We start from the raw sequence: 21,550 nt of genomic DNA on the forward strand, positions 1-21,550 counted from the left end.
TGCGCTGGCAGGTGATCCTATCTACAGCTCTTGGAATGCCAGGCATTTCCTTTGAATGTTCTGCTCTTGGGTGGGGGTCAGGCAATCTCGGCCTGCCAGGCATTGTCCCCTGGTAAACTATTGAGACCCCAGACTCCAGTTAAATTCATCAATGGCCAGAGTAAAGAACTTCCTTTGGGTGACCTGCCCAGACTTAGCTTTCATGGCTGGCCCCCACAGTCAGTAGGAGCTAAATGGTGAGATCTTGTCTCCAAAAAAATTCTATGTAATTTATATCATACTAATATATTTATATTATATATATTAGCTTATAATATATATAATAATCATTGAATTGCCTTGGTGCCTTTGCTTTTTTGGTTTTTGCTTTTTCGAGATAGAATTTCTCTGTAGCTTTGGAGCCTGTCCTGCAACTAGCTCTTGTAGAGCAGGCTGGTCTCCAACTCACAGAGATCTGTCCAGCATCTGCCTCCCGAGTGCTGGAATTAAAGGCGTGTGCCACCACAGCCGGGCTGGTGCTTTTGTTAAGAAGTGATATTTTCTCTGGTTGTTCTGTTTCATTAAACCATCAGTCAATAACATATATTTGTGGCATCAGTGTTTTGTTGCTGGGACAACATCTGAGAAGACCATCTTGAGAGAGTTCACTGATGAAGTTACCTGGATTTTGAGTTTTCTTGTCTGAAGATTATGATCCACAAATTAAATTTCTTTAAAAGAGATACAGAATGGTTCGGGTAGTGGAGGCTTCCTCCTCCTGCCCTCCTGTTCCTTGTCCTTCCCTTTGGGTGCTGAACATGGAACCTGCAGCCAGGCAAGTTCTCTGCCACTGAGCCACACGTACAGTCTTGCTCTCTCTCTTCACTCGAGCTTTGTTACTTTGTGTCTGTCATAGAATTCGTCCACTTTCCTTCAATTCAACTGGCAAAAGATTGTCCATAATGTACCCATGTAGGTTGTGTGTGGAGACATGACCGAGAAGATTTCCTTAGAGCTTGGCTTGGGGAAGGGATGGAGTGAGATAGAGAGGCACATAGGATGAAGTCTACATTGACCAGAGCAAGGGGGACGTTCCTCCAGTAATCAATGCAATCTTGGGGTTCACAGTGTGATCAAAACAGGAAGGATAGGTGTGCTTCAGATAGGGAAAATAGGAGAAACTGTAGAAATGAGTGGGGGCAGGGATCAAAGGCTGCAGCTGGAGGCGGAGAGCTGTGGATCTAGACTTTTCAGTCAGCCCACTCCCACGTCCTCTTGTTTCAGCCTCTCACAGGCTGCAGAATTGGGCCACCAAGATGGCTCAGTGTGAATGGGGCTTGCTGCCAAGCCTACGGCCAGAGTTCTACCCCTGGGTGCTCTACAGGGTGAAGAGTGAGACACAACTCCTGCAAGTTGGCCTCTGGTCTCCACGTATGCACTGTGACATGAAGCGTGCGCACACACACACACACACACACACACACACACACCAAATAAGCAAATACATGTGAACAAAACAAAGCACAAGATTGTATGAAATTTTAAGGCAAATGAATCAGTCTTGGTCATGCTCAGCCCATACCTGGGTTTCAGTTCCACCCAAATTTATTCCTAGGTCTTTCCCAGTCTACCTGGATCCATTTTCAGCATTTCTAGTGTAGGGTAATGAATTTTTTCTTTAACTTGCCCAAACTGGGGAGACAGCTCAGTGGGTAAAGCGTTTGCTATATATACTTGAGGACCAGAGTTCTGATCCCTTAGAACCCATGCAAAGCCCAAACAGGCATGCTGTAGTCCCAGCATATGGTTAGGAAGCAGAACAGGAGATCCCTAAGGCAAGATGACTAGCAAGATTAGCCAGAATCTACCTGCTCTAGGTTCAGTGAGAGATCTCGTCTCTATAAATAGAATGGAGAATGATTGAAGAAGACATCCAGCATCAAATCTGGACTTCCACACCCGTGATGTTCACAAATTCACCCACACATGTGTGCATGCATACATCCACACATGTGAGCATGCATGCACCCACACACGTGAGCATGCATACATCCACACACGTGAACATGCATACACCCACACACATGAGCATGCACATATCCACATAGTGAGCATGCATAGACCCACACACGTGAGTATGCATACAAATCATACAAATGTGCACACCGCACACACATACAAATTTATAATAATCTTTAACTTAAAATCTCCAATATATAATTGAATTATTTTTTTAATTATTTATTTATTATGTATACAATATTCTGTCTATGTGTGTGCCTGCAGGCCAGAAGAGGGCACCAGACCCCACTACAGATGGTTGTGAGCCACCATGTGGTTGATGGGAACTGAACTCAGGACCTTTGGAAGAGGAGGCAATGCTCTTAACCTCTGAGCCATCTCTCCAGCCCCTAATTGAATTATTTTTAAATAATTACTGAAACTATTCAAAATGGAAGACAGCCTGATGGCAGACCTCAAGAGAAACAATGAAACAGAACACATAGTACCAGTCAGCTGTGCATGGTGGCGCACGCCTTTTATCCCAGCACGCAGGAGGCAAATGTAGGTGGATTTCTGAGCCAGAGGCCATCCTTGGTCTACAGAGTAAGATTCAGGACAGCCAGGGCTACACAGAAAAACCCTGTCCAAACGCCGTCCCAGGACGGAGTCATGCAAGAGGAATTCTGAGTGCTTCTGAGAAAACTCCAAGACACGAGTCTTGTGACCTCAACTTCTTTAAAAACATAGACTTGTTCTTGGATTATGCTTTTATGCCCCTCCCAGGTGTCGCCGATAGAAGTGCGTTTACTTTAGACTGTTCATTACGGCTGGCTATTGTTATTTGTTTAAGTGCCTCTTTGGAAAAGCACGTTTTGCCATGTGCAGCTTGTCCTTGTGATTGTACACTTTACTCACGGGACTCTTCTTATCCCTCAGAGTATAAATTGTCTGATGCTCTGAATAAGCTGGCCATTTCATGACACTGTAGTCTGCGTAATTCTGGGGCTCCACTCTCCAGGTTCACACCGCCAGTTAGTGTAACTAGAGTGGTAAACAAAACCCTGTCTGGAAAAACAGAGCAAAACAAAAACTCAAGGTAGTCTGTATTTTATAAAAACTTACTTCAGGGGCTGGAGAGATGGCTCAGGGGTTAAGAGCACTGTACTGCACTGGCTGCTCTTACAGAGGATCTGGACTCACTTCCCACCACCCACATGGCAGCTCACACCTGTCTGTAACTCCTGTTCCAGGGAATTCAACATCGTCACACAGACGTACATTTGGGCAAAACACCAATGTAGATCAAATACAAATAAATTTTAAAAGCCTTACTTCATATGAAGTCTGGAGCTATGATGAGCACTTGTGACTGCAGCTTCAAGGGATTCCACATCTTCTGGTCACCAAGTTTGTGTGTTGCTTTCATTGGTTAATTAATAAAGAAACTGCTTGGCCTGATAGGACAGAACTTAGATAGGTGGAGTAGACTGAACTGGATGCTGGGAAGAAGGGCAGTGTGGCAGACACCATGGTTCTCCTGCCCAAGATGGATGCTGGTTAGACTCATGCCGGTAAGCCACGGTCAAGTGGTGATACACATTAATGGAGATGGGTTAAACTAATATGTGAGAGTTAGCCAATAAGGGGCTGGAGATAATGGGCCAGGCAGTAATTTAATAAATACAATTTCTGTGTGATTATTTTGGGTATAAGCTAGCCGGGCAGTGGGCAACCACACATACTTGGCTTTCATTCACATAGATACACATTTAAAAAATTACTTCCAGGCAGTGTCTGTCCACCCCTGCCCCTGCCTGGATGGCCAGGAACCAAAGGCTGGATAGCCCAGAGACCTTAGGACAGAGCCAGCATGAATGGGAAAAAAAAAAAAGGAAAAGAAAAAAAGGGGCATGAAGACTCCTAATGCTATTCTGCTGAATTCATAGACCAGAGCCCAAGCCAGCTGTCATCAGAGAGGCCTCATCCAGCAACTCACAGAAGCTGATGCAGAGACCCACAGCCAAATATTAGGCGGAGGTCTGGGGAACTCCACCGAAAAGGGGGAGGCAGCATTGGCAGAGCGAGACGGCCTGAGGGCACCATGAGAACGTGTCCCACAGAGTCAACTAAACGGGGCTCATGGGGGCTCACAGAGACTGAATGGACCATCATGGAGCCAATACGGGTCTGGCCCAGGTCCTCTGCATGTATGTTATGATTGTGTAGCTCGGTCTTCTTGTGGGACTCCTAACCGGGGGAGCAGGGACTGCCTTTGACCCTTCTGTATGCTCTTAGGACCCTTTCTTTCCACTGAGCTGATTCGTCCAGCCGTGATATGAGTGTTTGCGCCTAGTTTTATTGTAACTTGTGCCGTGTTCTGTTGATGTCCCTGGGAGGCCTGCTCTTTTCTGAAGGGAAATGGAGGAGTGGATTTGGCAGAGAGGAGGGAGGAGGGGTTGGGAGGGTTGGAGGGAGGGGAAACTTCAGTCTGGATGTAATATATGAGAGGAGAATAAATTAAAAAAAAAAAAACTTCATATGATAAAAGGAAAACTTAGAGAAAAACTAGTAAATGCTTGTGGAATTATTTCTTTAATATGTATATATTAAAATTATTTAATATACATATTATTCAAAATAAGCATTTTGCATTACATTTTTATTTACACTTAACTATTGACTATTTAAAAGCTGCATACACATATATGTTAGAAATAGATTTTTTTTCTTTTTTGTGACAGGGAAAGGCTGTCCTGGAACTTAACTTTGTAGACCGAGCCAGCCTTGAACTCACAGAGGTTCACATGCTTCTGCCTCTTGAGTGCTAGGATCAAATGCGTGCTTCTCCATACCTGGCTAGGAAGTAGATTTGTAAACAGTAATTTCTTTTAAACTTTTCAGTTTTGAGAATTTCCTATGTGAGAAAGGCATTTACGTCATTCCCCTTCCTCTTTTCCCTCAAACGCTGTCATTTTCCTTCCACCCCTGAAATGCAAGACCTCTTATTTAATTGTAATTGGCATATGTGTGTAAGTTTGTAAGTACAACCTGCTGGGATAATTTAGTGTTGCTCATATATGTTTGGGATTGACCTTTTGGGATTGACTAACCTATCAGGGACTTGACCCTGGAGAAGAATGATTCTCCCTCTTCCATAACCATTAGTTTTTCTAGCTTTTCTAGAGTAGGTCTTGTTAAACACTATTTTCTAATTTAAACTCGAGCTATTATTCTGTAATTATGCCTCACACAGACAAAGATTTCTCTATTATTGTAAACATTGCATGTATTAAAAATTATTCCCCAGCACCTGGGAGGCAGAGGTAGGCGGATCTCTGTGAGTTCGAGACCAGCCTGGTCTACAAGAGCTAGTTCCAGGACAGGCTCCAAAACCACAGAGAAACCCTGTCTCGAAAAACCAAAAAAAAAAAAAAAAAAAAAAAAAAAAAAATTATTCTGTGTATCTTTGTGTGCATCCTTATGTGTATATCTTTGTGTGTGTTTGTGTGCATCCATCCTTGTGTGTATCTTTGTGTGTGTCTGTGTGCATCCTTGTGTGTATCTTTGTGTGTGTCTGTGTGCATCCTTGTGTGTATCTTTGTGTGTGTCTGTGTGCATCCTTGTGTGTATCTTTGTGTGTGTTTGTGTGCGTCCTTGGGTATATCTTTGTGTCTGTGTATGTCGTGTATATTTATCTTTGTGTGTCTGTGTGCGTCTGTGTGTATCTTTTTGTGTGTGTGCATGCATGCCGTAGAGGTCAGAGGCCAGCCTGAGGGAGTCAGTTCTCTTATCCACCATGTAGGTCCTGTGGATTAAACTCAGGTCCTCAGGCTTGGTGGCAAGTGCTCTCACCTCAGGGGTCATCTTGATGGCCCCTAATTTTTTTTTTTTTTTTGAGACAGGGTCTATGTAGTCCTAGAACTTGCTATATAAACCAGGCTGGCCTTGAACTCACAGAGATCTACCTGCCTCTACCTTGCAAGTACTCTAAACTGCTTTTTAAAGGTGAGATTTTATACAAATAATGATATTCTAGCTATAGAAAACATACAAAATGCCCTGTGTTTTTACCATGAGAGTTCACATATTATGTATGAGGTGTTAAGTGTAACACAAAACGCAAACCAGTGGGCTAGAGATTTAGACCATCTTTGGACTCATCTTTGTAGAGACCAGCATCAGAAGTAAAAGAGATGTCATCCACGTTAGCAGTTACTTTTTCTTTTACTGATTTGAAGCTGGATATTTTCTGTCTTCTGTCTTTGCTAGGGGTGTCAGTGTGTGTTTGTGTGTATGTGTGTATATGTGCGTTTGTCTGTGTATGTGTGTGCTTACGTGTACGTGTGTATGTATGCATATGTGTATTTGTGTGTATGTATGTATATGTTTGTGTGTGCATGTGTGTATGTGTTCTAGTTTTTGTTTTCTTGAAGCTATTTTAGAGAAATAAGCTATCCCTGATGTGATGAGTTGAATTGTGTCCATATTTAGATGCTGAAATCCTAACCTTGGGGCCTTAGAATATAAGTGTGTATGGATTTAGAGTCTTTACAGAGGTTAGGAAGTCAAAACGAGGCTACGAGGGTGGGCTCTAATCCAGTGTGGCTGAAGATGTTCTAGTAAGAGGCCCTTGGATCCAGATGTGTATGGAGGGAGAGTGATGTTGTAGGTTCATGAAGCAGATGGCTGCCTTCAGGCCAAGTTCTAGAAGGGATCCTTTCCTCTTGTCCTGCAGAAAGACCCAGCGCTGTCAGCACTGTGATCTCCATCTTCTGACCTCCAGAACAGTGAGGGAATAAATCTGTTGTTTACATCCCTCTGCTTCTTTGCTGTAGTGGCCCTAGCAAGCTAATACATCGGGGTTGGCAAGAGTTTTGTGTCTGCTATCTATCATGTATGCATGTGTATTTATGACTCTCCTCCTTGTTCCTTTGAGGCAGGGTCTCTCGCTAAACCTGGAGCTCTTATTTTTCAGTTAGGTTTTGGCCCCAAGCCCCAGTAATCCTGTCTCTGCCCATCTTAGTGCTATAGTTATAGGTCCTGCCCAGGACCATGCTTACTTAGCATTTATGTGGGTGGTGGATGCATAAGCTTGCACAAGTGCTCTTAACTGCTAAGCCATGTCTCCAGTTCCCCCATATAACTAACTCTGTGCATGCATGTGTGTGGTTTGCCTTCAGATCTCTCCATCCTAGCCACTCCACTCCACACTGTTTATCCCCTGGCCATAGTCACTGTATGTACAGAACTGGCTAGGTAATTTATGATACTAGCAATAAAGGAAAAATATTAGAAAATGTATAATTAAATATATTTAAGTAGTCTCTTAAAATAATCCATATTAGGAAAAATCTTAAGAAGAGCCTCTCCGTCGGTGCAAAATAACTCCAATTAGACCAGATTAGACCAAATCAAAAATACCCATGTTTAATGAATGCTGTGCTCTTGGGTGGCTGGGAGAATAGCGGGGATGGGGAGGTGGGGACGGGACAGGGAGAGCACAGGCAAAACCTGTTCCTTTTTCTGGTGGCTGTGGGAATGGTCCTGACCCTCCCTGGGGAGGGGTCAGGGCTTGGCCGGCTTCCTGGAGGTAGAGTCCGGCCCAAGGCAACTCCCAGCGGGAGGGGCTTGAGATGGAGTGTTCTGCTCCATTGGCGCTCCATTGGCGCCCCTAGGATGGCCGCCAGTGACTGGGATGATGCTTCCAATCATCCCAGACTCCTTGGATATAGAGGTGTCAGGGGGCTAGGGTCTCACAAACAGTCCAACGCTTTAAAACCTAATAGAGGGCACAGTGGGCTATGAGAAATGGCATGACTATATCAAAAACATTTATGCTCTTTTTTGGGGGGTCGTTTCAAGATAAGGTTTCTCTATGTAGCTCTCTGGCTGTCCTGGAACTCACTTTGTTGACCAGGCTGGCCACGAACTCACAGAGATCCACCTGTGTCTGCCTCCTGAGTACTGAGTACTGGTACATGTATGCTCTCTTTGGTGCTATAATTTTATTGTAGAGGGTAGGCCAGTTATCACTGTGATAAAATACTGTGGACAACCAACAAGAGGAAACGTTTACTTTGACTCCTGGTTTTGCAGGCTCCAGTCCATGGACCCAATGCTTCTGGCCTGTGGTGAGACAGAACATCATGGGGGGGGGGAGTAGGAGTACTTGATAGAGCAAGCTGCTCCCCTTATGATGACCAAGATGCAGAATGGGGCAGGGTCCCAGTCTCCCCTTTGTCTTAGTCACCATTCTATTGTTGTGAAGAGACACCATGACCATATTATAAAGGAAAACATTTAATTAGGGCTGGCTTACAATTTCAGAGGTTCAGTCCACTATCATGGTAGGGAGCATGGTGGCACACAGGCAGATGTGGTGCTGGAGAAGTAGCTGAGAGTTCTACATCTGGATCCACAGGCAGCAGGAGGAGAGAGACGCTGGGCCTGGTGCGGACTTTTGAAACCTCAAAGCTGCAGTGACACACTTCCTTCAACAAGGCCACACCCACTCCAATAAGGCCACACCTCCTAATCCTTCTCAAGCAGTGTACTCCCTGACCACAAAGTGTGTTTAAAAGTATGTGCACCCCATCCCTGTAAGAGCCACCTCTTGTGATCTTCCAGCTAAGTCCTGCCTCCTAAAGGCTCAACCATCTTCAGTGGTACCATGGGCTGGTGACCAGGTCTTTATCATGTGGCCCTTCCAGGAAGATGAGGCCTACAGGGCTGAGAGATGAGACAACCTGGAGTCTGCTTGAGGGTCAGAGGTCCTGATCATGCCTAGCCAATGAGGGGTGACCACGCAATGTCAACGGACTGGAACACAGCCTGGGTGCTGGGAGGAGGGTATAAAACTCTCTCCCGAATAAACAAGTCTGCTGTAGGCCTGACTCTAAGTGTCTATGTCGTTGGCACTGCCCCTTCTCACCCCGTCCCCTGATGGACCCAGCTCCAAGTGACTACATTTCATTAAAGTGCTGCCTTTCTGTTTTCTTGGTGCTGAGGATCCAACTCAGGGCCTCATAAATGCCAAGCCAGTCCTTTACCAACCAAGGTACACCCCGCTTGTTAGTGGGTTGTGTTATCAATATTCCTGGAGGCCCTAGCTGCTTCTAGTTGGCTTAAGAGGCCACAATTGAGTTCTGTCCTGTGTATTCTAAGAGTCCTGTTGATACAGTCCCATCTTTAAGTTGTAGGGCATGCAGGATGAAGGAAGGCCTCAGAGAGCCAAGAAAATGAACAGAGAGACCCTTTGAGGGCCACTAGCATCCCACTTGGTCCCTGACTACAGCCACACTCCTTCCCCAGTATGACCTCACAGAGCCCAGATTCCACAACGTCCTGGAACTCAATGCTGTTTCTATGCTGAGTCTGTGAGAAACCCAGGAGAATGGCTCCCCCTTGATGGTGTGCTGGCTGTGGCAAAGATGAGCAGCACTGTGTTCTTCTCCTTTGTACTCTTCCTGGGCAGCCAGTGGGGTGCAGAGCCCCACTCTATCCCTGTGACTGAAGGTACCATCACAAGTATATTGTCATGGCCACTGGAGGGATGGAAGACTCGTGGGGAGCCTCAGCCCGGCCAGCTGGTGGGCCCCTCCTGCCGAGGCTGGGATGGTGACCCTCCTCCTGTCCTATTTCCTCTACTTTCCTCAGTTCACCATGAGGCTGGATTCCTTGAGGGAAGGGAATATCTTAAGGGAAGTTTTCCTTTTTGCTATGTTTTCTGATCCACCGAATTTATCTACCTGTGATGTATCCTCAAATCCTAGAGCTTCATAAGACTACCCCATACTCAGAAATGTCAGCTCTTCATTATAAAATATTTTCAAACATTTCAGAAGAAGAACGATCAATAGAAAGAACAGTCATACACAAATCACCCCAATCTGATCTACACATATTTTAAAAATTAGTATATACTAATCTGGATGTGGTGGCACACCTCTTTGATTCCAGTACTTGGGAGGCAAAAGGGGGCATATCTCTGTGAGTTTGAGACCACCCTGTTATACATAGTGAGCTCCAGGACAACCAGGACTACATAGACCCTGTTTCAAAAAAGCCAACCAAATAAAAAATTTAGCATATATTAATTATACAAACAGGTTCATCACGACATTTTTATACTTTAATTTTGCATATATATATATATATTATATATATACAGCATTCCTTCCATGTATGCCTGCAAGCCAGAAGAGGGCACCAGACCCCATTACAGATGGTTGTGAGCCACCATATGGTTGCTGGGAATTGAACTCAGGACCTTTGGAAGAGTAGGCAATGCTCTTACCCTCTGAGCCATCTCTCCAGCCCCTTTTATTTGCTTATATTCACCTATTACCTTCTCTTGTTCCCATACCACTCTCACTAATTCGCTTCCTCATCCTGTTAGTCCCCCTTGTAATTTCCTCTCTTAAAAAAAATTGCCAGTGAGTTTTACTGGGCTGCTTACAGGAGGATGGGTGAGGGGTTGTTTACAGAAGCACCTTACTAGTGTCTGCACCACTGAAGAAAATGTCCACCCACCCCACTATCATTAACTGCTTGTAAATCCTCAGGGATGGGTGAGAGATCATTCCCTATCCATGACAGGATGTTGACTGGCCTAATGTAGAGATTCTGTACTGATAATCACGGCTGCTGTGAACACAGGAGTGTGATGACTTCACACCTGGGAGTCAGTGCTCCACACATCTTCCACCTTCCTCCAGCTCTTACATTCTTTTCTCCACTTCTGCAAAGTTCCCTGCAGCTCAGAAGGGATGATGATGTCCCATGTATGGAAGAGAATTCAAAACTCACTATGCTAATCCCTCCGGCCAACCATGAGTCTCTGAAGTTACCCCTGCTCACTGCAAAAAGAAACTTGACAGCAGTGCTATTCTGCAGACGTAAACACGGTTACTAGACAGGCACATCCTGACATCCCCAGCCATTGGGCTTTTGACAAGTCTTATGGTACCAGACATGAATTCTCTCCCCTAGAGTGGGCCTCACATCCAATGAGAATTGAGTTGTTGGTCCCCATAACAGGTTTGCCACTGTTGCACCAGTGAATCGTTTTGGATGGCTAATTGGTAGCTTGCAGGATCCACATGAGTAAGACTTGATGGCAGGGGCAGTAGAGATGACTCACTGATTAAGAGGACTTGTTGCTCTTACGGAGAACCCAGGTTTGATTTCCAGCACCTGTAACGTGATTTCTAATTGATATTAATAATAAAAATCTGGAGTCAGATGTAGGGGTTAAAGCTGAAAGATGAGAGAAGCAGAGCAGCAGCCACCAGAAAGTTCTTACCTTTACCAATGCTCAGACCAAAGGGGTGATCCTGTTTCTATGAATCCTCAGAGCGCCCTGAGCTCCTGACTCCTCCCGCCTTACATTCCTCTCTCCTTCCAGCCATCTCACTCCTGTCTCCATTGCCCTGATGCTGGGATTAAAGGCGTGTTATCCCAAGTGCTGGGAGTCAGTGCTCCACACTGTTTGAACTCTGCTTCTCTTCTAGACAGATTCAATCTTGTGTAGTCCAGGTTGGCCTTGAACTCACAGAGATCCCTCTGCCTCTGTCTCCCTGAATGCTGGGATTAAAGGTGTGCGCCACCACTGCCTGGCCTCTATGGCTAACTAGTGGCTTAGCTATGCACTCTGATCTTCAGGCAAGCTTTATTTGTTAGTTTACAAACAAGCACCCATATGGTAGCTCATAAATAATCTGCGACTTTGGTCCCAAGGACTCTGACACTTGTGCATGGTATACTTATGTATATGCAGGCAAAACATTCATACACATAGAAGATGACAATGATGGTTTCTAAAATCCCCAGCAACCTGACTGGTGCCTTCAAACGCTTTGAGGGCTACTGGCAGAGGGACACTTCCAGTCTAGCCCAGGTTGATATCCCTATACCTTGCTACCAGAACGTGTGATAGCTTCAATAATAGGATCTTACCATTTCTGGTGAGCAGCCAACAGTAATGGCAATTTTCTGTAATGTTCTGGGGACCTCAGAAGATTTTCTGAACAATTAATAGAGAGGCAGCCCACTTCTGGCACTGAGACATTCACTTAATAACCGATGGCTTCTGGAATACCTTTACACATCCATACAGGGTACCTCTAGACTGTTTTAGAAATTTTCTTTTCAAAATTATCTTACCAAAAGTCAGCAAGATGACTCAGTGGGTAAAAGTGTTTGCCAACAAGCTTGATGGTATAAGTTTGATCTGCAGGACCCACGTGGTGGAAATTGTCCTGTGACTTCCCCATGCACACCATGACATACACACACACACACACACACAATTTTTAAAAATTAGAAAAAAAACTGAGATTAGCAAATGCCATTATTTCTTTATGGCTTTCACACATTCTTAACTTTGATTGTTGACCCTCCCTCTGGCCCATCCTCTCCCTCATCTCCTTGTTCTCACTCCTTTTTGTTTCTGCTCCCCAGTATCTTATTTATTTATGAGTCAGGGTCTTGTTATGTAGCTCTGGCTGTCCTGGAATTCACTATGTAGATCAAGATGACTTGAACTCACAGAGTTCTCAAGTACTGGGATTAAAGGTATTCACTACCATGCCCAGATCTTTCTTCCCACTCTTTTAAAAAAATGTTTATTTTATTAAGAAGATTTTGTGTGTGTGTGTGTTGGGGGGTTTTGTTGGTATGTGCACATGGATGCAGGAGCCTGAGGAAACCAGACATGGACCTCAGCTCCACTGGAGTTGAAGTTCTAGGCAGGCCGTTGTGAGCCACCCAGTGTGGTGGGTGCGTATACAGCTGAGCCATCTTTCCAGCCCACTCCTTCACACTCTCGTAGACTCTGCCCTCATCTCTAGTTTCCAACGCTCTGTATACACAGACTCCCACATAAATGTACATATATAAAGATTAGGAAATAGAGTCCTCATGTAAGCGAGAATATGTGGTGTTGTGTCTTTCGGGGCCTGGGTAACTTAGTATATTTCTCAGTTCCATTCATTTTCCTGAAAGTACCGTCATTTCATTTTTCTTTATGACTGGATAAAATTCAGCTGTGTACATGTGCCGTACTTTCATTATCCACTCATCTGTTGATGGCCATCGAGGCAGAGCAGCCATCAACACAGATGAGCAAGTAAGGAGGGCTATAGCTGTGTGGTTGGAAGTCTCACCACTCACCGACACGTTCCCTTTCTCTGCGTCCTTACCAGCGTTTGCTGTTGTTGGCTCTCTAGCAGGGATGACATGCAACCTCAAAGCAGTTATGGTTTGTATTTCCTTGATGGATAAGGATGTTGAACACTTTAAAAAAATACTCATTAGGCTGTTGTTTTCCTCCTCCTTCTTGACTTTTGGAGATTTTGTCTCCCTATGTGGCCCTGGCCATCCTGGGACTTGTTATGTTGATCAGGTTGGCCTCAAACTCAGAATTTCCCTACTGGGCCTAAAGGGCATGTGACACCATGCCCAGCCAACACAGCCATTTTTTCGGATTGGGTTGTTCCTTCTCCTATTTAGGTTTTTTCTTTTTTTTGGGGGGGGGGTTCTTTGTATATTCTCTATATTAGTCCTGCCTGTACCATATGCATAGCAGGCAAAGAATTTCTTCCATTGGCAGGCTGTTTTTTCTCTCAACTGTTTCCTTTGCTATATAGAAGGCTCTTTGATTTCGTGAGGTCTCCTTTGTTGGTTGTTGGACTTGTTCTGGGAAGGACAAGTCCCCTCCCGTGGCTAATCCTGCCGTGTTTTCCCTCCAGCAGGTTCAGGTCTTTGAGATTTTTTGATTCATTGGAATTGAGTTTTGTTTAGAGGTTGACAAAAGTCATTTATTTTTTCATTCTACCTCTGGCTATCTAGTTTCCCTAGCAGCATTTACCGAGGACGCTGTTTTATCTCTCATGTATATTTTTGGCACCTTAGTCAAAAATTAGATGGGAGTTCTTGTGTGGTCGTTTGTCTGGTCTTTCTGTCCCATGTTATGGGATGACTTCTGTGCCACTGTCATGCTGTTTTGATTACCATGGCTCTTTAGTATATCTTGAAATCAGTTATGGTGAAGTCATCATTTTCTGAAGGACGGCATTGGAATTTTGACTGAGATTTCATCGAACCCTTAGATTGGCTTAGGATAAGATGGCCATTATCACAATGTGAATCCTTCTGACGCCCAAGAATGGGAAATCTTCCCATCTTTGCGATGATCTCACCTTGGCCCCACTGGGTGCTATGTGAGAGAGGCTGAGGGTTCCTGGCGCAGATACGTGGGGACTGAAGGTGTCACATGGCCTGGTGGTTCCCCAACATCTTAGCTAGCTTGCTACTCTGCTTCAGCTTCTCCTGACCTTGTAGGACTGATGTGTGCGTTAAAAGCGCTTCTCGGGCAGTGTGTGTCCACTTGCTTCATTGTTGGTTCTTGCTTCCTGAGGCAGGATAACCTGGGCTGGCCTTGAACTTGTGATCCTTCTTCCTTGTCTTTTAAGACTAGGATTACAGGTGTGTGCTGCTCCACCCACTCACTCACATTCTTTTAAAAAATATTAATTAATTTTAAAAAATGATCTTTTCTTATTTTACATACCTATCCCAGTTCCCACCCCCTCCGCTTCTCCCATTCCCCCTGACTTCCCCACCCCACCCTCCATCCCACTCCTCAGAGAGGGTAAGGCTTCTTCTGATGGGGAGTCAGGGAGTCACATCACTTTGAGACAGGACCAAAGACCTCCCCTCTATATTTAGGCTGAGCAAGGTATCCCTTCATAGGGAATGGGCTCCAAAAAGCCAGTTCAAACACTAGGGATAAATCCCGGTCCCACTGACAGTGGCCGCAAAGACTGCCCCAGCCACACATCTGCCACCCGCATTCAGAGGGCCCAGTTTGGTCCTATGCAGGTTCCGCCACTGTCAGTCCCGAGTCAGTGAGCTCTCGCTAGCTCAGGTCAGCTGTTTCTGTGGGTCTCCCCATCATGGTCTGGACCTCTTTGCTCATACTATTGCTCCTTCCTCTCTGACTGGTCTCCGGAAGTTCTGTTCAGTGCTTAGCTGTGGGTCTCTGCGTCTGCTTCCATCAGTTGCTAGATGAAGGTTCTATTATGACAATTAAGGTAGCCATCAATCTGATTACAGGGAAGGGCAGCTCAGGCACCCTCTCCACTCTAGCTTAAGGTTTTAGCTGCGGCCATCCTGTGGACTTTTGGGGATTTCCCTAGTGCCAGGTTTCTCACTAGCCCAGATGGCTCCCACAATCAAGATCATCGGTTTCTTTGCTCTCCCCCTCTGTCCTTCCCCCATCTTGACCATCCCATTCCCTCATGTTCTCCTCCTCGCTCCCCTTCTCTCCTCCCCATGCCCTTCTGCCCTGCTTTCTTACCCACCCTCATGCTCACAATTTTCTCAGGAGATAATATTTATTTCCCCTTCCACAGGGGAACCATGTCAGTCTCTCTTAGGGTTCTCCTTGTTCCCCAATTTCTCTGAGGTCATTGACTGTAAGGCTGGTTATCCTTTGCTTTATGTCTAATGTCCACTTATGAGTGAGTAAATAATGTGTTTGTCTTTCTGGGTCTGGCTTACCTCACCCAGGATGTTTTTTCTAGTTCCATCCATTTGAATGAAAATTTCAAGATGTCATTTTTTTTTCTGCTGTGTAGTCCTCCATTGTATAAATGTACCACATTTTCCTTATCTATTCTTCAGTTGAGGGGCATCTAGGTTGTTGCCAGGTTCTGACTATTATGAATAATGCTGGCAGGAACATAGTTGAGCAAATGTCCTTGTGGTATGATTGAGCATACTTTGGGTATATGCCCAAGAGTGGTATTGCTGGGTCTTGAAGTGAATTGATTCCCATTTTTTTTTTTTTTTGAGAAACTGCCATAATGATTTCCAAAGTGGGTGTACAAGCTTGCACTCCCACCAGCAATGGAGGAGTGTTCCCCTTAATCTACATAAGTTATCATCAGTGTTTTTGATCTTAGCTATTCTGACTGGTGTAAGATGGTATCTCAGAGACACTTTGATTTACATTTCCATGATGGCTAAGGACACTGAGAAATTCCTTAAGTGCCTTCCGGCCATTTGAGATTCTTCTGTTGAGAATTCTGTTTAGATCTGCACCCCATTTTTAATTGGATTATTTGATATTTGATGTCTAGATTCTTGAGATCTTTATATATTTTTGGAGATCAGCCTTCTATCCGATGTAGGGTTGGTGAAGATCTTTTCCCATTCTGTAGGCTGCCATTTTGTCTTATTGATGTGTCTTTTGCCTTACAGAAGCTTCTCAGTTTCAGGAGGTCCCATTTATTTATTGTTGCTCTCAGTGTCTGCTTTTCCATGTGAAGTTGAGTATTGCTCTCTTGAGGTTTGTGAAGAATTGTGTTGGGATTTTGATGGGGTTGCATTGAATCTGTAGATTGCTTTTGGTAAGATTGCTGTTTTTACTATTTTGATCCTACTTTTCCATGAGCATGGGAGATCTTACCATTTTCTGATATTTTCTTCAGTTTCTTTCTTCAAAGACTTAAAGTTCTTTTTGTACAGGTCTTTCACTTCTTTGGTTAGCATTATCCCAAGATATTTTGTTATTTGTGGCTATTGTAAAGGGTGATGTTTCTCTGATTTTTTTTCCTCAGCCCTTTTATCATTTGTATATAGTATGGGCTACTGATTTTTTGAGTTGATCTTGTATCCTGTCACATTACTGATGGTGTTTATCAGCTGTAGGAGTTCCTTGGTAGAATTTTGGGGGTTACCTATATATACTATCATATCATCTAGAAATATCGAAAGTTTGACTTCTTCCTTCCCAGTTTATATCTATTTGATTTCCTTTTGTTGTCTTATTGTTCTAGCTAGAACTTCGAGTACTATGTTGAATACATATGGAGAGAGCGTGCAGCTTTGTCTTGTTTCTCATCTTAGTGGAATCACTTTGAGTTTCTTTCCATTTAATTTGATGCTGGCTGTCGTCTTGCTGTATATTGCTTTTATTATATTTAGATATGGTCCTTGTATCCCTGCATTCTCCAAGACCTTTATCATGAAGGGGTGTTGGATTTTGTTAAAGGCTTTTCAGCATCTAATGAAATGATCATATATTTTTCTTTCAGTTTATTTATATGGTGGATTACATTGATAGATTTTTAATATGTTGAACCATCCCTGCATCTCTGGGATGAAGCCAGCTTGATGATTGTGGATGATTTTTTTGTTGTGTTCTTGTGTAAAGCACAGTGTCTGCTCTACGCCTGTTCTGAGCGCTCTGTGCTATTATGCAGTGCTAGGGTCTTGTAGCGTCCATGCTACTACATCACTACACCTGTAGTGTGGTGCCTGAACTACAAGATGGGTTCATTCACGAGTCAGGAAAGGGGCCTGGAGATTTAAACACATACACACACAGACAGACAGAGACACGGGTCATCCTTGAAACAAGAATGCCAACTTTATCATGTTCAGGGGCAGCTTATATAGTACTCTGGCCAAGTCCCAACTCTCGGGATCCTTCAGCTGCAAGCCACCGGAAACTACTCCCCTGTCTCGTGCTCAGAGCAGCTGCAAACATGGGAAAACAAGTTGTTTTGCTTAGAGCAGCTGCAAGTTGTTTACAGAAAATTCAGGGTCTGGGGTTCACAGCCCCCAACATTCTTGGATTTGGTTTGCCAGTATTTTATTGACTATTTTTGCATCAATGTTCATGAGGGAGACTGGTCTGTAATTCTCTTTCTTTAATGAGGCTTTCTGTGGTTTGTGTGTCACGGTAACTGTAGCCTCAGAAAGAGAGTTTGGCAACATTCCTTCTGTTTCTATTGTGTGAAACAATTTGAGGAGTATAGGTATTAGCTCTTCTTTGAAGTTCTGGTAGAATTCTGTGCTGAAACTATCCATCCCTGGGCTTTTTATGGTTGGGAGACTTTTGATGACTGCTTCTCTTTCCTTAGGGGTTATAGGTCTATTTAAATTATTTATCTGGTCTTGATTTAATTTTGATCTGTGGATTGTGTCCGTTTCTTTTAGATTTTCCAATTTTGTGGAGTACAGGTTTTTGAAGTATGATCTAATGATTCTTTGGATTTCCTCAGTGTCTGTCATTATGTCCTCCTTTTCATTTCTGATTTTGTTAATTTGGATATTCTCTCTCTGCCTTTTGGTTAGTTTGGATAAGGGTTTTGTCTATATTATTGATTTTCTCGAAGAACCAGTTCTTTGCTTCATTGACTCTTTCTATTGCTTTCTTTGTTTCTATTGTATTGACTTCAGCCCTCAATTATTTCCTGTTGTCTGCTCCTCCTGGGTGAGTCTGCTTCATTTTGATCTAAAGCTTCTAAGTGTGCTGTTAAGTAGCTAATGTGAGATTTCTCTATTTTCTTTATGTAGTTATTTAGTGCTATGAACTTTCCTTTCATTGTGTCCCATAAGTTTGGGTATGTTGTGTGGTCATTTTCATTGAATTTTAGGAAGTCTTAATTTCTTTATTTCTTCCTTGACCCAGGGGTGATTCAGTTGAGCATTGTTAAATTTCCATGAGTTTACAGGCTTTCTGCAATTAGTGTTCTTGAATTCTAACTTTAAGCCATGGTGATCTGATAAGATACAAGTGGTTACTCCAATTTTTTAGTATCTGTTGAGGTTTGCTTTGTTACCAAGTATGTGGTCAATTTTAGAGAAGGTTCCAAGAGATGCTGAGAAGGTTTATTCTTCTGTGTTTGGGAGAAATGTTCTATAGATGCCTATTAGGTTTATTTGAGTCATGGCATCTGTTAGTGTCTTATTTCTCTGTTAAGTTTCTGCCTGGTAGACCTGTCTACTGGTGAGAGTGAGAGTGGGGTGTTGAAGTCTCGTACTGTTAGTACATGGGGTTTAATGTGAGATTTAAGCTTTAGTAATGTTTCTTTTATATGTGGGTGCCCTTGGATTTGGGGCATAGATGTTCACAACTGAGACTTCATCTTGATGGATTTTTTCCTGTGATGAGTATGAAGTGTCCTTCTCCATCTCTTTTGATTGATTTTAGTTTGAAGTATACTTTGTTAGATATTAGGATAGCTACACTTGCTTTTTCTTAAGTCCATTTGATTGGAATGTCTTTCCCCAGCCCTTTGCTCTGAGGTAATGTCTGTCTTTGAGGCTGAGGTGTGTTTCTTGTATGCAGCAGAAGGATGGATCCTGTTTTCGTATCCATTCTGCTAACCTGTGTGTTTTTTATAAGTGAATTGAGTCCATTGATATTAAGGGATATTAATGACCAATGATGTTAATTCCTGTTATTTTTTGGTGGTAGTGTTTTTGTGTTTCCTTTCTTTGGGGTTTTCTGGTGTGAGGTTATCTATTGTCTGTGTTTTCGTGGGTGTGGCTAACTTCCTTGGGTCAGAGTTTTTCTTCTAGTACTTTCTGTAAGGCTGGATTTGTGGATAGGTATTGTTTAAATCTTGTTTTGTCATGGAATATCTTGTTTTCTCTGTCTATGGTGATTGAAAGCTTTGCTGGGTATAGTAGTTTGTGCTTGGGTCTGTGGTCTCTTAGTGTCTGCAGCACATCTGTCCAGGCCTTCTAGCTTTTACAGTTTCCATTGAGAAGTCGGGTGTAATTCTCAGAGGTCTACCTTCATATGTTACTTGGTCTTTTTCCTTTGCAGCTCTTAATATTCGTTCTTTAGTGTTTTGATTATTATATGGCAAGGGGACTATTTTTTTGTCCAGTCTATTTGATGGTCTCTAAGCTTCTTGTACCTTCATAGGCATATTGTTCTTTAAGTTTAGAAAGTTTTCTTCTATGATTTTGTTGAATATATTTTCTATGCCTTTGAGCCAGAGTTGTTCTCCTTCTTCTATCCCTATTATTCTTAAGTTTGGTCTCTTCATGGTGTCCAGATTTCCTGGATGTTTCATGTTAAGAATTTGTGGGATTTAACATTTCCTTGGACTAATGAATCTATTTCCTCTCCCATCTCTTGTAATTCTCTCTTCTGTCTCTTGTAATCTGTTGGTTATGCTTGCATCTGTAGTTCCCGTTCGTTTATCCAGATTTCCATTTCCAGAATTCCCTTGGTTTGTGTTTTCTTTATTGTCTCTATTTCAGTTTTCAAGTCTTGAACTGTTTTCACCTTTTGATTGTTTTGTTTTGATTTTTCTTGGTTATCTTTAAGAGATTTATTGATTTCTTCCAATTTTTTGCTTGTCTTTTCCTCCATTTCTTTAAGGGAATTTTTCATTTCCTCTTTAAAAGTTTCTATCATTTTCATAAAGTTATATTTAAGGACATTTTCTTCTGCTTCTTCTGCATTAGGATGTTCAGGTCTTCCTTTTGTAGGACCACTAGGTTCAGGAGTTGCCATATTGTTTCTTAGGTTGTTGAATGTATTCTTGCATTGACACCTACCCATCTCTTCCTCCAATTGGTGTAGGTGGGGCCTTAGGTGGTCACTCTTCCTCCTGGTGCAGGCTGGGCTGTGGCTCTGGGGGCTCCTCTCCAGGTGCAGTCAAGGCCAAGGCTCGGTGGTCAGAGATGAGGTGGGGGATGGTTGCGGGTATGGAGAGGCTGCTTCCAGGTCTCTCCACGCAGTTTTTAAATGACAACCTTAGGGAGATTTCATCAACAATAAAAGTCGCCTGTTGACTTGAGCTCATGATTTTCTTTTTCATTTCATCATCATCATTGTTGTTATGGGTATGAGTTCAAGACCAGGCTGGGCAACATAGTAACTAACACCTAACTGCAAAAAAGAAAAGAAAAAAGAGAAAAGAAAATAAAATTACACCTGAAAAGTGATATAGTTGTGTGTGTGGTGTTTAGTGTACAAACAGTAGTGAATCACTATTACCTAATTTTAGAATGTTTTCATTACCCCTAAAAAGGACTTTTTCTTCTTTACCCCTAATCTTCGGGAAGGCCCAGCCTGCCATCTGTTCTGTGGGCTTTCTATTCCTGATACTCCCTGTAAACACAATCATATGACATGTGGGCTTTGTGCCTGCCTCTTTTCCCTTAGCACATTCCCAGGTCATTCATGTAGCAGGTGCCTCTCTGCTCCTTCTCAGGACTGAACGACCTGCTGCTGCCTTGTTTACCTGCTTGTTCAGTCAGCTGATGGACATTGGGGCTGTTCCCATCTTTTGGTTTTCATTTATTAAGTTGTTATGGACATGGATTTTTCAAAGAAATGTCAGGTTTACTTTCTTGGTTTGTATGATCTTGCGTCATTTGGAATCTATCTTGCTGTTTGTTATTGTGGGATGTTTTACTCTTTTGGCTTTTTTGGGGGTCCCACCACCCAACTGTCAAATAAATCACACATGGAGGCTTATTCTTAGTTACGAATGCCCAGACGTAGCTCGGCTTGCTTCTTGCAAGATTTTCTTAACTTATATTTTCCTATCTACCTTTTGCCTCTGGGCTTTTTAAATTTATTTCTATATACCTTTCTTTCCTTCTTACTCTGTGGGTGGCTGGGTGGCTGACCCCAGATATTCACCACTCCTTGTTCTCTTGCTCCTTTCGCCTTGTTTCTCCTTTTATCCTCTCTGCCTGCTAGCCCTGCCTATCCTTGCTTCTACCTCGCTATTGGCTATTCGTCTCT

General features: G+C 43.3%; 1 protein-coding gene across 1 annotated transcript in view; it reads left to right on the forward strand.

The window, feature by feature from the left end:
- The first annotated feature begins 9,413 nt into the window (after positions 1–9,413).
- C19H2orf92 (chromosome 19 C2orf92 homolog) overlaps positions 9,414–21,550 on the forward strand; it is a 42,907-nt gene continuing 30,770 nt past the window's right edge. Inside the window, exon 1 of the mRNA XM_057751458.1 lies at positions 9,414–9,498. Coding sequence (XP_057607441.1) covers positions 9,414–9,498 — 85 coding nt within the window. The remainder of the gene's footprint in view (positions 9,499–21,550) is intronic.

Source organism: Chionomys nivalis, chromosome 19, assembly GCF_950005125.1.
Source record: "Chionomys nivalis chromosome 19, mChiNiv1.1, whole genome shotgun sequence".
Taxonomy (NCBI): domain Eukaryota; kingdom Metazoa; phylum Chordata; class Mammalia; order Rodentia; family Cricetidae; genus Chionomys; species Chionomys nivalis.